The 12,417-nt window shown below is 63.6% G+C and overlaps 2 protein-coding genes across 10 annotated transcripts; one reads left to right on the top strand and one right to left on the bottom strand.

The window, feature by feature from the left end:
* Positions 1-245: 245 nt before the first annotated feature.
* Reep6 (receptor accessory protein 6) lies at positions 246-4,404 on the bottom strand. Of its 2 annotated transcripts, XM_047530274.1 has the most exons (6): positions 4,160-4,404; positions 1,552-1,645; positions 1,337-1,475; positions 974-1,142; positions 726-803; positions 246-417 (listed from the first exon to the last, which is right to left on the bottom strand). In XM_047530274.1, exons 1-6 carry the CDS (start codon positions 4,272-4,274, stop codon positions 380-382), a joined length of 633 nt encoding a protein of 210 aa, XP_047386230.1. In that variant the 5' UTR covers positions 4,275-4,404; the 3' UTR covers positions 246-379. The 2 variants fall into 2 exon arrangements, with proteins under 2 accessions (XP_047386230.1, XP_047386231.1); XM_047530275.1 differs by lacking the exon at positions 726-803 and having other exon boundaries at positions 4,160-4,397.
* A 484-nt stretch (positions 4,405-4,888) lies between these two features.
* On the top strand, positions 4,889-12,116 carry Pcsk4 (proprotein convertase subtilisin/kexin type 4). Of its 8 annotated transcripts, none has more exons than XM_047530259.1 (15): positions 4,889-5,350; positions 5,614-5,718; positions 7,161-7,253; positions 7,368-7,460; positions 7,559-7,635; positions 7,730-7,818; positions 7,985-8,157; positions 8,228-8,440; positions 9,022-9,122; positions 9,203-9,306; positions 9,376-9,493; positions 9,719-9,898; positions 10,058-10,182; positions 10,413-10,535; positions 10,681-12,116. In XM_047530259.1, the coding sequence occupies exons 1-15, from the start codon at positions 5,150-5,152 to the stop codon at positions 10,998-11,000; spliced, it is 2,115 nt and encodes a 704-aa protein (XP_047386215.1). In that variant the 5' UTR covers positions 4,889-5,149; the 3' UTR covers positions 11,001-12,116. The 8 variants fall into 8 exon arrangements, with proteins under 8 accessions (XP_047386215.1, XP_047386216.1, XP_047386214.1 ...); XM_047530260.1 differs by having other exon boundaries at positions 7,332-7,460; positions 10,413-10,486; positions 10,742-12,116; XM_047530258.1 differs by having other exon boundaries at positions 7,332-7,460; positions 10,684-12,116.
* Positions 12,117-12,417: the final 301 nt, after the last annotated feature.

Below are 12,417 nucleotides of genomic sequence, written 5' to 3'. Positions count from 1 at the left end.
CCAAGGTATGGCTCCGGGTTGGAGGTGGTGCTGGGACCCTGCCCAGGCCCTGGGGACATGGGGGTCTGCTGGGAGGACCCTGGGGCAGAGGTGGAGAACCCAGTGCGCTGGGGCTGGATCTTTCTGGGCAGCTGGGAACCACTAGCAGAGCCAGAGATTGCCTGGCCCTGGGAAACGGAGCTGGGGATGGTCAGAGAGTGAGACTCTGCTGAGGCGGTAGACAGGGGGCTCCCAGTGGGTCCACTGGGTCCACTGGGGCTGGAGGGGCCCGGGCGGGGCTCCGGCTGGGAGTCCACGGAAGGCTCTGTGGGAATCTGGGTGCCTGGTGTGCGCCCCTTTTTGCTGGTTGAAGCGTCCGTGCCAGGGCTGGAGGGCTGCTTCACTTGTCCTTCTGCAGCGGGCTCAGGCTTGCCTTGGCTGAGAGGGAGATGGGGACAGCAGTGGGTCCCTCCCGCCCGCCACCCCAGGGCTCTGCCCAGCCGTGGGGAGGATTCAGGTCGCTGGTGCTGGAGTCAGCTCCTCACAGGGCCAGGCAGTCGCCCCTGGCAGAGACAGTGGAGCACACGCATGCACCCGGTGCGCACTGACTCACGCAGGAGCAGGTGGGCACCAATCTACCATCTGTACACGTACACAGAGCGCACTCAGGCACACATGCATGCGCAACGCACGCGTGCGCCATGAGCATGCACACAGCCCCCACCTGCCCCCTGGGGGTTACCTACAGTTGGCCTCCAGGGCAGCCAGAGGCTCCGCAGCCACTGGGGTGATGCGGGCCCGGCTGCGGGCCAGGGCCTGAAGCACTGGTTCCCGAGAGCATGCGAGAGAGAGGTAGACTGTGAGAGGGGTCGGCAGAGCTCGGGAGGGAGCAGAGGGACACCAGAGAGAGAGAGCGGTCCAAGCCAGGAGGGGAGGCAGGCTGGGACATGGGCTAGAGACTGGAAGGCAGAGGCCTGGCAGCCCGTGCACGCACCGTCCCTGGTTATTCCGGCTGCCGCGTCCAGAGCTCGACCGCTGAGATGGCTCACGGCGCTGTCCACGGCCACGTGGTGTTTTAGGAACAGTGGACGCACCACGCGATGATACAGAACTAGAGCCCCGTTCCAGGGTCCCGGCGTCATGCAGAACAACAGGAAGGCGCACTGCAGGGCGCCGCAGTCACACTCAGGGCCCCAAGAGGCCTGCCCTGGGCACGGCCTGGGCCTCCACCCTCAGAGCCCCTGGGACAGGCCGTGTCCCGGCACAGCCTGGAGGCAGGGCCCAGCCCCCACAAACCCCAGCCTCTGGGCCGACCCCTCTGGTCCCAGGATCCCTGAGGAGTGGGCGGGGCCCCCACCTTGCCCGCGTAGTAGAAAGGGAACCAGAACAGGAGTAGATCGCTGAAGAACTCCACCAGGCCGAACACAGCGTACACCACCCAGTAGGTGAGCCACAGGGTATCGTCTTCTTTGCTTGGGCTCTCGATGGCTTTGACTCTGCAGGAGGCGCAGAAGGTTAGGGGCCGTTCTAACCCGCCGGGCTCCCCTCCCACGGGGCAGCCAGGGCACTCACGATGCATACGCGGGGTATGCAAATCCGATCAGGTTGCACAGTAGAGATGCCCCGTAGCCGAACAGAAGGTACAAGCCTAGCAGAGTGAGGACTCCTGCAGGGGACATGAACCCAGATGGTGGCACCGGGCCTCCTGGTGCAGCCGGCAGCCAGTACCTCCTCCAGAGCCCAGGGATGCCTCCGAGACGCCTGGACCGCCTGTGGGGCACTCGTGCACCCCAGTGCCACCCTGAGCTGCAGGTGTGCGACAGCTCAGGGTGTCCTCCCTCGTGGGGCTGTGTGCACCCCAAGGGCAGTCAGGGGCTTTGGCTCTGGACCAGGGTCAGTGGTGGGGTTAGCACAGAGCAGCTGCCCAGAGAGCACTGGTTGAGTGAATAAGTGATCATCTGCAATTCCAAGTGTTTCCTCCCATGTCCTATGGGAGGGCTGGGAATAAGAAGCCCGTGTTTGAATCCAAGTGATGTAGAGAAAAGTGTGAAAGCAAGACCCTCTGTCATTAGGACTTGGTTCCTGGGGAGCTGGGAGAGGTGGTGTCCGTGACCTGTGCACACGCTCCACACTGCTGACGTGGCACAGCCGTTCGCTGCAGTGGGCGTCCTGGGTCCTGCACAGTGCTGAGCAGCAGCCCTGGCCTCCACACACTCCAAGACAGGCACCCAGACACGGCCCCTCTGAGAACCCGTCTCCCCAGAGCCGGAAGAGCCCTGCTTCTCTCCCACTGCCTGAGGCAAGGCTCTGCGTGTGAGGCCTCAGCTCCCCACCCACCTGCAAATCGGTGGTGGCCCCTACTGTCCTAGGTGGCTGTGGGTCAGGGGACGCTTACTTCCTACACCTTCTGGCCACTCCCCACAACGGAGGTTCAAAGACAAGTGGCGGGGGGGACAGGAGCTCAGCCGCGATCCTGAACTCAACTCTGAAAAGGACTGCGGCACCTGCCAGGCCCACTGTGCCCACTCAGTGCCCGTCCGCCTTATCTCAGTTCTGAGGCCAGGGAGCGGCTTGCCCGGGCACAGGAACCTTTGAGCTCCAGAAAGCTTGACAGCCTCCTCCCTCCTTCCCTGAGGCTGTTATCAGCAGAAAGAGACAGAGGCCACTTCTGGACCAAAGGGCAGAGCCTCAGATCACCCCACCCTTCCTCCACCTGCATTAGCCTCTGTCCTCCAAGGCCTGAGGTCAGAGCAGGCACACAGGGGCCCAGGTAGCCCAGAAGGCCATGTGACCTCTAGGTCACTGCCTCCTCTGAGTTGCCTCATCTGTCGCCCGGGGGCATGGAATTTGGCAGTTGGGAGCAGGTGGTGCTCAGTGTTCCCTATATCAGGGTGAGGTGCATGGGGGACATCACCCCTTCCCTGGGGAGGGGAGCTCTCTCAGGGCATCCTGCTCCTAAATCCCCTTTAAACCTGCAGCCTCAGCAATGTAAGGATGACCTTGGGCATCAGGGTTGCGAGGGGGGCAGGGTCCCAGAGATCAGCAACAGATGGGATGGGGGCAGGGAGGTGGCCTCCCACACAGTCCCTCTCTCCCTGAGCCTCCGTTTCCTCCCTGATGATACCCAGCCTCTACCCCCACCTCCCTTCAGGTGCTCTATGACCTAAATCCCCCACCCACTGGGACTAGGGCTGTGGAAAGCCAGGGCAGAGGCCAGGACCTGTACTGGGGGCAGCACAGCACACACATGCCACCTGGCTGAATTGCTGGGGTGCGGGACTGGGCACTGGGGGGCATCCACAGTCTGGGCAAAGATTTCAGACCCTCCTAGAGCTGCCTGCATGGGAATCCTCCAGTGAGTGGGAAAGTGAGAGGAAGGGGGACTCCCAGGATCTGCCCACAGAGGCCCCCAGACCCAGACAAATGTCCTCGGGGTTCATGGGGGAGGGTTTCGGAAAAGGCAGTGAGCCTCTGAGTATTGGGGGGAGGGAGGAATTTAAGGAGCACCAGACAGGTTCGGAAAGGGGCAATGGAACGGGAACAGAGATACAATTGGGTGCTTGGATTCTCCCTGCCCCAGGGACACATCACAGCTGTCAAAGAACCCAACTCCACACAGAAGGACACACACTGGTGAGAAGTCACTGAATGGGGGTAGGGAAGAGAGCTCCAAGAGGAGGTTACTGGCAGACTCCCTGGACGGACCACTGTCCTGATGGCCTGGGCCGCCCCTGGGAAAAACGGGAAGATGTCTCCACACGCTGCCAGGCTCGGAGCGCTCGGGAAGGCATTGGGAAGACACACAGATCATTGCCATCAGGACCACCCCCACCAGTTGGGCAACTGGAAGAACTGGACTCAGCCTGGCAGCCGTCCAAGGCCCTGATGGAGGGGGCAGAGAACTGCGGGGACCGCGGCTGCAGGAGAGCGTTGGAGTCAAGAGTTGCCCTCACCCAAGGTCTCAGGGCGGTCGCAGGGCAGGGGCTGCGGGCAGACCCGAGATCCGTATTCAGGACCCTCTCCCTCCCCCAGAATCTGGGTCTCTATGCTGAGCAGCGGGGCGCGCGCTCCTCCCGGACCGGACCTCGTAGCCGGGGCCGGGCGCAGATGCGTCAGGTCTCGGTGCCCAGGGATTCAGTGTGCCCGTCGGTGCAAAGGGGCAAGCGCCCCGACGGCTCACCCGCGGCCAGGTACCGCTTCTCGACACCGGTCTTGGCTTCGAGCGCTCCGAGCGCTTCGGTGGCAAAGTTCTTCTGTTCCAGAAAGCGCTCGAAGCGCTGGCGCAGGCCGTCCATGGCACCGGCGGGTCCGGGGCTGGCAGCTGGAGCTCGAGCTTGCCTGCTGCCCAGCGCACCGGCCCCGCCGAGCGCGAGCCGCCTTGCCCCCGCTAGGGCTGCCCGGGTCGGCCCCCAGGCTGCTGGTTTCCTCCCCCGTCCCGGGCTCCGCCCCCGTCCCCCCACTCCGGCCAATGGGAGGGCAGGGCGGACAAAGGAGGTGGGGCCTGCCCCCTCTCCTCCGCCGCATTGCCCTCTGGCGGGAGGAGGGCAGAGCGGAAAGGAGGCGGCCGTGAGGGGGCGGGGCGCGGCGATGGAGAGTGCTGATTGGCCGAGCAGGAGTGGGACGTAGCTGATTGGAAAGGTGGCGTCAGGGCCGGGGATTATTGGCTGCACCTCTGAGGAGGGTGGAGCTGGGAGGCCAGAGACAGGCCAGAGGTGATTGGTGAGGCCGGTCAGGGGCGGGGCCGAGTAGAGAGCAGGCGGGGTAAGCTCGGGGATAGGGCGGGGCTAAAAGAGGAGGCGGGACTTACCCAAAGAAACAGTTTTGGTTGGAGCGGACGGAAGACCGCTGATTTCGAGGAAGTGGATGGGGCCAAATAAAGGGCAGCTTCCCCTTCCCAAGCAACAATGAACCTGCTCCTCGGGGCCAGAGTTGGGTCCGTGTACAAATGAGGAAACTGAGGCTCCTGAGGGCTTAGGTCTGTGGACACGCGTGCCCTCCTACGGCTCCTGTCGCATCTTCCCGCCCCACTTGGGGGAACCGCAAGGCCCCCTGGGAGTTGAAGCCCTCGGGTTGCTATGGCGCCGGGGGTCCGGCGGGCGCCGGGCCGACTCGGCGGTTTGGCCAGAGGGAGGCGCTTTCCGGAGGCCCCGCCCTCGGTCCCGCCCCCGCCATGCGGCCCGCCCCGACTGCGCTCTGGCTGCGCCTGGCCTGGGCTCTGGCCCTGAGCCTGGGCTTGGTCCGCCCCCTGGCTGTGGCCTGGGCCACGACCCCAGCCCCCATCTACGTCGGCAGCTGGGCGGTGCGGGTGACACAGGGTTACCGGGAGGTCGAGCGCCTGGCACGCAAATTCGGCTTCGTCAACCTGGGGCAGGTGGGTGGGACCCGGCTGGATGGGAGGTGTGAGGCTGGACGACCCCAGACCCCAACAAATAGGACCGGGTCCCCAAGGCCCCCCAAATATCAAGAACCCCCAGCCCACCTCTCCCACGGCCACCTGTAGATTCTGGACTCCCAGAAGCTCCCACTTGGGCCCCTGGTTGGGAGCATGCAAGCAAGGGAGGCCAGCCTCGTTGGGGTGGGAGTGGCTCCATCAGGGAGCGAGTCCCCCCAGTGCGGCTGCTGGCACACTTCCAGATCTTCCCTGAGGGGCAGTACTTCCACCTGCGACACCGGGGTGTGGCCCAGCAGTCCCTGACTCCTCACTGGGGCCACCGCCTCCGCCTGAAGAAAGACCCCAAGGTGAGTCTGGTCTGGAGGCTACTTCTCTCGGGCTCAGCCACCTGGGGGCCAACCAGCTGCCTTCTATTATTGTTGTGGTTGCTGTGGTGGCCATGTGGCCTCCAAAAAGTCACCGACTCTAGGCAACTCGGTTTCCACTCAGTTCCCACAGTGAGGACCAGATGAGGAAGTATACGTGAGCATGCCAATAAGTGGGCACTTATTGCCACTCCCGCTTCCTTCCTGAAAACTGAAGGGCCCCAAATGCTTTGATAAGGAGGCATGGATAACAGCCCTTCCCTGTTCCCCAGCTCAAGATGCAGCCATGGGAACTGGCCCATTTGGCCAGCAGGAAAACAGCTGCAGAATAGGGAACTAAAGATACCCAATGAATCTGGATGCTCAGTGAGGTATCTGGTCTAGATCAGTCCTCACCCCATCAAGAAAAGGTCTCAAAGCCCAGTGTGGTGGCATAGGCCTGTAATGCCAGCAGCTTGGGAGGCTGAGACAGGAGGATCACAAGTTCAAAGTGGCCTCAACAACTTAGCGAGGCCCTAAGCAACTCAGTGAGACCCTGTCTCAAAATAAGAATAAAAAGGTCTGGAGATGAGACTCAGTGGTTGAGCACCCCTGGGTTCAAACCTGGTACCAAAAGAAAGAGAGAGAGAGAGAGAGAGAGAGAGAGAGAGAGAGAGAGAAAGAAAAGGTCTCAAGTGCTAAGATGAGGAATGAGGACGGATTCTGGAAAGCCCTGGGGAGTTGTGGAGGGGCATGGGCTGCACTGGAGGGCTGCTTGCCCATAGCATTGGGGACTGAGAGAAGGTACCTGTACATAGTTTGCAGAAGAGCAGGCAGGACTGGCAGATGGGTTGGATGTAAAGGAGAGAGAAATCGGGGCCAGTTACCAAGTCTGGAGCTGAGCAACCCCAGACAGACGGCTCAGATCACTGAGAGGCAGGCTGGGAATCTGAGCTGCGTTGGGTGGGGGTACCAAGAAGGTAAGAAGCAGGGAGGGCGAAGGCTGAGTAAGTCCTGAAGAGCAGAATGGCACTGTTAGTGAGTAGAGGCTAGGCAGGTAGGGCCTTGTGGGCAGTGGACAGGGCAATGGAGAACCAGGGAAGAAGTGGGTGTGGTCCTCTGGGGACATTTTGGATGGAGAGGTAAAAGTGGCTGGTTTTGGAAGTAATGCTGAGAGAGTCGGGAGGACCTAGACACCAGGGTCGAGATCAGAGAGGGAGGAAGAAGCAGCACTGGGATCAGAGGAGCCCCACTCACACCCAGCTTTGGCCATGGGTCTGTGGGGCCCAAGAATAGGTGCTCTGAGAACTTTGGACAGAGTGAGGAATATGGGTACCCCGAAGAGCAGCAGCCCCAGCAAACATAGGAGGGCCTCCTCGGGCTGCCCTCCCACACCCGTAAGGGCCCAGGGACCAGCACGGATGGCCAGCGTGTGCTCCCTGCAGGTGCAGTGGTTCGAGCAGCAGACGCTGCAGCGGCGATTTAAGCGCTCCTTTGCGGAGCCCAGTGACCCCTGGTTCTCCAAGCAGTGGTACATGGTGAGCAGCTGGGCTGGGCAGGTGGGCAGGCAGGGCCAGCCAGAGCCCCACTGACCCAGGGACCCCTGCCCCATGCAGAATAACAAGGTGCAGCCAGACCTGAACATCCTGCAGGTCTGGAGCCAGGGCCTGACTGGCCAGGGGGTCGTGGTCTCCATCCTGGACGATGGCATCGAGAAGGACCACCCAGATCTCTGGGCCAATTATGTGAGACCCTGGGTGGCTGGGCGGGGGATGCCCCAGGTTCAAGGCTGGCCCCACCCCGGGGATGCCTCAGACCCCCTCCTGTCCCCACCTGCCTCCAGGACCCCCTGGCCAGCTACGACTTCAACGACTACGACCCGGATCCTCAGCCTCGCTACACTCCCAGTGATGAGAACCGGTGGGTGAGCCCCGGTTCCGCGGGTGAGAGGGGACCCCACGTCCTTCAGGGCCGGGTGGGCGGTGATGGGTGCGCTTCTTGTCCCTGGCACCAGGCATGGGACGCGCTGTGCTGGGGAGGTGGCCGCAATAGCAAACAACCACTTCTGCGGGGCGGGTGTGGCCTTCAATGCCCGGATTGGAGGTAAGCAGGCTCCCCTAGAAGCACAGGCCGGGACAGAGGGTGGAGGGGTGATGGCCCACTGGCCCCGATCTAGGAGGAAGGCCCTGCCCTCCGCCGTGCAGGGCGGGGAGTGGGGAGCGCCTGGTGGGCAGGGCGGCTGGTGGAGAGGCCCACGCCCCGCCCCCAGGCGTGCGCATGCTGGACGGCACCATCACGGACGTCGTGGAGGCCCGGTCCCTGAGCCTGCAGCCTCAGCACATCCACATCTACAGCGCCAGCTGGGGCCCCGAGGACGACGGCCGCACCGTGGACGGCCCAGGCATCCTCACTAGGGAGGCCTTCCGCCTGGGGGTCACCAAGGTGAGCAGGGGCCCGCCCCGCGAGGGTCAGGCCCAGACGCCAGGCCGATGCCCGCCGTGCCTCTCCACAGGGCCGCGGCGGGCTGGGCACGCTCTTCGTCTGGGCCTCGGGGAACGGCGGCCTGCACTACGACAACTGCAACTGCGACGGCTACACCAACAGCATCCACACGCTGTCCGTGGGCAGCACCACCCGGCAGGGCCGCGTGCCTTGGTACAGCGAGGCCTGCGCCTCCACGCTCACCACCACCTACAGCAGCGGGGTGGTCACCGACCCCCAGATCGTGAGTGCGGAGCCCTCCCCCAGACCCCCCTGCCGCAGGGGCTGCCTTGCACCCTGTCCACCCTGGAGCCACCAGCAGCCTCCCCCAGCAGCCTCCCTGCAGCTGCTTCCCGCTCCGCCCTGGGCTGCTGCCTCCGGGAAGCCCTTCCCACACCTCCCTCAGGCACCAGGCCTGCCAGTGCACAGGGCTCCTGAGGCTGGAACCCAGGTCCCCTGCCCCTGGCCACCCGGGTGTGCTGCCCTGCTTCCTGAGCCTGGCGGACTGGTCTGACCTCGTGTCTCAAAGACCCTGGCATGTTCCTGCCTTTCGTTTTCCGTCCTGCAGTGCTGGGATGGACACGGGCCTCACACATTCAGGGAAGCGCTCTGTTCCCAGATCTTTAATTTTGAGTCAGGGCCTTGCTAAGTTGCCCAGGCCGGCCTTGAACTCACGGTCCTCCTGCCTCAGCCTCTGGAGTTCTGGGATGGCAGACCTGGCCGCCTGACGGTGCTTCCTAGTGCCTTTTGAGTGCAGTTCTTGGTACTTGTGAACACCGGCTGTGCCCTCACCGTGCACTGGCCCAAATCCACCCCCTGCCCTAGGTCACCACGGATCTGCACCACCAGTGCACAGACAGGCACACTGGCACCTCAGCCTCTGCCCCGCTGGCCGCAGGCATGATCGCCCTGGCTCTGGAGGCCAAGTAGGTGACTATGGAGGCCCCACCTGCCACCTTCAGCCTGGAGGCGCGGCACCCCACTCACCACCTTTGTCCACCTGCAGCCCATTTCTGACCTGGAGGGACATGCAGCACCTGGTGGTCCGAGCGTCCAGACCAGCGCAGCTGCAGGCCGAAGACTGGAGGATCAATGGTGTGGGGCGCCAAGGTGCGACAGGGCCACACAGGGCGGGAGTGCGGGGCCCACAGGGTGAGTGACAGCCACCTCTCCACACAGTGAGCCACCACTACGGCTACGGGCTGCTGGATGCCGGGCTGCTGGTGGACATGGCTCGCACCTGGCTGCCCACACAGCCCCAGAAGAAATGTGCCATCCTGGTTGTGCATGTCCCCACGTGAGGGAGGCCACTTCTCACCCCTGCACACTGTGCACACCTCCCCCTCCCCCTCCCCCCATCACCACCCAGAGAGGGGGAGCCCCCAAGGGAGGCAAGCCCTAAGGCCTCAGTTTACCCATTTGTAAAACGAGAGGGTGGGCCCCATGACCTTTGAGCCCAGATCCCTCCTGCTGGCTGCCCACCCCACGGTGGACCAACTGCAGGGTCCTCGGCCTCCCGCAGCCCCATCCTGCCTCGGATGCACGTGAAGAAGGAAGTGTCTGCCTGTGCCGGCCATCACAACTACATCCGCTCCCTGGAGCACGTGCAAGTGCAGCTGTCCCTGTCCTATAGCCGCCGCGGGGACCTGGAGATCTCCCTGACCAGCCCCATGGGTACCCGCTCCACACTCGTGGCCATCAGGTGTGCACCCGCCCCACCCCTGGGCCTGGGGGCAGCTCTGCTCTCTTCCAGAGCATCTTCACAGTGAGGCGCCGGGTGGCACAGTCCCACGCCCTGGCCCTGTGGCCGTGAGCCCTCCTGAAAGGCTGGCCCCTTGGCTCCCCGCCCACCCCTGCCCAGGCCCTTGGATGTCAGCCGCCAAGGCTACAACAACTGGATCTTCATGTCCACCCACTTCTGGGACGAGGACCCTCAGGGCTTGTGGACCCTGGGCCTGGAGAACAAGGGCTACTATTTCAACACTGGTGAGAGCCAGGGCTGAGGCTGGGGGCTGCACTATCCAACCCCCCCGGGCCAGGGGCTCCAGACCCCCCTCGGTTACCCCACTGCAACAGGGGCACCCGGGTCTCCCTGGAGAGGCCACAAGCAGAGGCATATGCAGGGCCCTCCCTGGGGGAGGTGGGGTCCAGGCACTGGGCCGTGTGGTGCAGCCGACACCCTCTCCCATCCCCGTGCCACCTCGACCCCTGCCCAGGAATGCTGTACCGCTACACGCTGCTGCTCTACGGGACAGCCGAGGACATGATGGAGCGGCCCTCAGACCCCCAGGTGACCAGCAGCGCGTGTGTGCAGCGGGACACGGAGGGGCTGTGCCAGGGTGAGTGGTCAGCACTGCGTGGTCCACGTGCTGGGAGGTGGCCGCAGGAGCGGGCAGTGTGCGTGTGCGGCCCAGGGCGGGCTGGCGGCAGGTGGGCCCACGTGGCAGGCAGCAGCCTCACGCCCTCCGCGTCTGTGTCCCTCAGCAGAATGTGACGGCCCTGCCTACATCCTGGGCCACCTCTGCCTCCCCCACTGCCCGCCCAGGTACTTCAACAGCACCCAGCAGGCGGTGACCGCGGGGCCTGCCCTCCGCGTGTGCGGCCGCTGCCACGCCTCCTGCTACACCTGCCGAGGCAGCTCTGCACACGACTGCACCACCTGCCCCCCGCCCCGCACGCTGGACGAGCACCAGGGCTCCTGCTCAGGGACGCCATCCCCAGTGGCCACCAGCAGCCCGTGGCCACCGCCTGCTCCGGCTGTTGCTGCTGCTGCCAGGCCCGAGCCTTGGTGTTGGTCCTGTTGACCGTGGCCCTGAGCGTCTCCTCCTCTGCAGCACCAAGGGCTGCCCACTGTGGGCCGGGCTCCCGATGACCGGCCTCGCCAGCCACCACCCCAGCGCCAGCTGCTGCTGGAACCTGGGACATCTGACTTGGAGCACGGAAAGCCACCTCCGCCTGGGCCCAAATGGGCACGGCTGCCCTGCCCCAGAGAGCCTTGGCTGGCCACCCGCAGCCACAGGCCGGGGCATGGGCTGCGTGGAACCTCGTGGCCTGGACCGAGCAGCCCCGCGCGAAAGAGAGAGAGAAGTCTTGGCACAGATGTGGGGTGGGGTGGGGTGAGCAGAGTCAGACCACAGCCACCAGTGCCCTGCTGCCCCGTCCAGGCAGTCTTGAGCACCAGGTTCAGCCTCCTGAGTTTGCAAATAAAGGTTGAGTCAAGGTGCCAGGCCTGTGGCGTCCTTCGGGGCGGGGCGGGCCTAACACGCACCTGCCAGTCTCAGGCTGGGGTCCTCCCCAGCCCTGCTCTGCACTGGGAAACTGCCTTCCTTGGACATCAGCCCTGGAGGATCAGCAGACCACACAAGAAGAGTCCGGCCCCAGCCCAGAGACCTCAGACCTGGGGGGACGCAGGGGAGGGATTCAAGCTCGGAACTAGGCCACTCTCCCAACCCTCCCTCACTGCCACACTGGAGCACCCATGCCGCTGGGCAACAGACCAACAGGTGTGCGCCTCCGCCCCAGCATCTCAGTCCCAGGGCAGACGCGAGAACCCAACAACGCTGGCACGGAAGCCTCTCAGGCTCTCAACAGCACTGTTCCCAGCAGCCAGAAGTGGAACAGCTCTGCCGTGGGTTGATGGACAAGCACAGGTCCATCTACCTGGAGCGTCCCTCAGCCAGGGCTCAGCCAGGGCAGGAGCGAGGTGACACAGCTGAGCGCGGATGCTCAGTGGGAACCAGACACACAAGGCCACAGTGTGTGACCCAGTGACAGGGGGGTCCAGAGACCAGATGTGAATCATGGGTCCCAGGGGCTAGGCCGCGGAGTGGGTGACTGCTCACAGGGACGGGCTTCCTTCTGAGGTGACAGAATGTTCTGGAAGCAGACAGTGGTGGTGACTGCTGTGAATTAAAAAAAAAAAAAAAAAGCACCCAAACCATTGAATTAGAACCACTGCAAAACTTTAGGTGAGTGAACTTCAAGGTGTATAAATTACATCCCAATAAAGTTTTTTAAACACAAGATCCACCCTCTGCTCTTTTTGCTGTCCAAGTCCAGCTGTGAAGGAGGGACCAGACCACCCTCTGTTACCCAACCCAGGTAGGGAGGAGGTTTTAGAAATGTGAGGCCAGTCAGATAGGAGGCACAAGCCTGTCATCCCAGTGGCTCAGGAGGCTGGGACAGGAGGATTGCAAGTTCCAGGCCAGCTTGGGCAACTTA

Source organism: Sciurus carolinensis, chromosome 17 (genome assembly GCF_902686445.1).
Source record: "Sciurus carolinensis chromosome 17, mSciCar1.2, whole genome shotgun sequence".
NCBI lineage: Eukaryota > Metazoa > Chordata > Mammalia > Rodentia > Sciuridae > Sciurus > Sciurus carolinensis.
The sequence above is the reverse complement of the archived record's forward strand: the minus strand, read 5'-3'. Positions and strand labels throughout refer to the sequence as shown.

Bases quoted from the DNA above. Each gene is read 5' to 3' on its own strand.
- Reep6 (XM_047530274.1), bottom strand. From the start codon at position 4,274: ATGGACGGCCTGCGCCAGCGCTTCGAGCGCTTTCTGGAACAGAAGAAC. The intron at 1,476-1,551 runs GTGAGTGCCCTG...CGCCTCCTGCAG, and splicing joins GCATACCCCGCGTATGCATC to AGTCAAAGCCATCGAGAGCC. The intron at 418-725 runs GTAGGTAACCCC...TCTCCCTCTCAG, and splicing joins GGCTGCCCTGGAGGCCAACT to CCAAGGCAAGCCTGAGCCCG.
- Pcsk4 (XM_047530257.1), top strand. From the start codon at position 5,150: ATGCGGCCCGCCCCGACTGCGCTCTGGCTGCGCCTGGCCTGGGCTCTG. The intron at 7,461-7,558 runs GTGAGACCCTGG...ACCTGCCTCCAG, and splicing joins CAGATCTCTGGGCCAATTAT to GACCCCCTGGCCAGCTACGA. The intron at 9,123-9,202 runs GTAGGTGACTAT...GTCCACCTGCAG, and splicing joins GCCCTGGCTCTGGAGGCCAA to CCCATTTCTGACCTGGAGGG.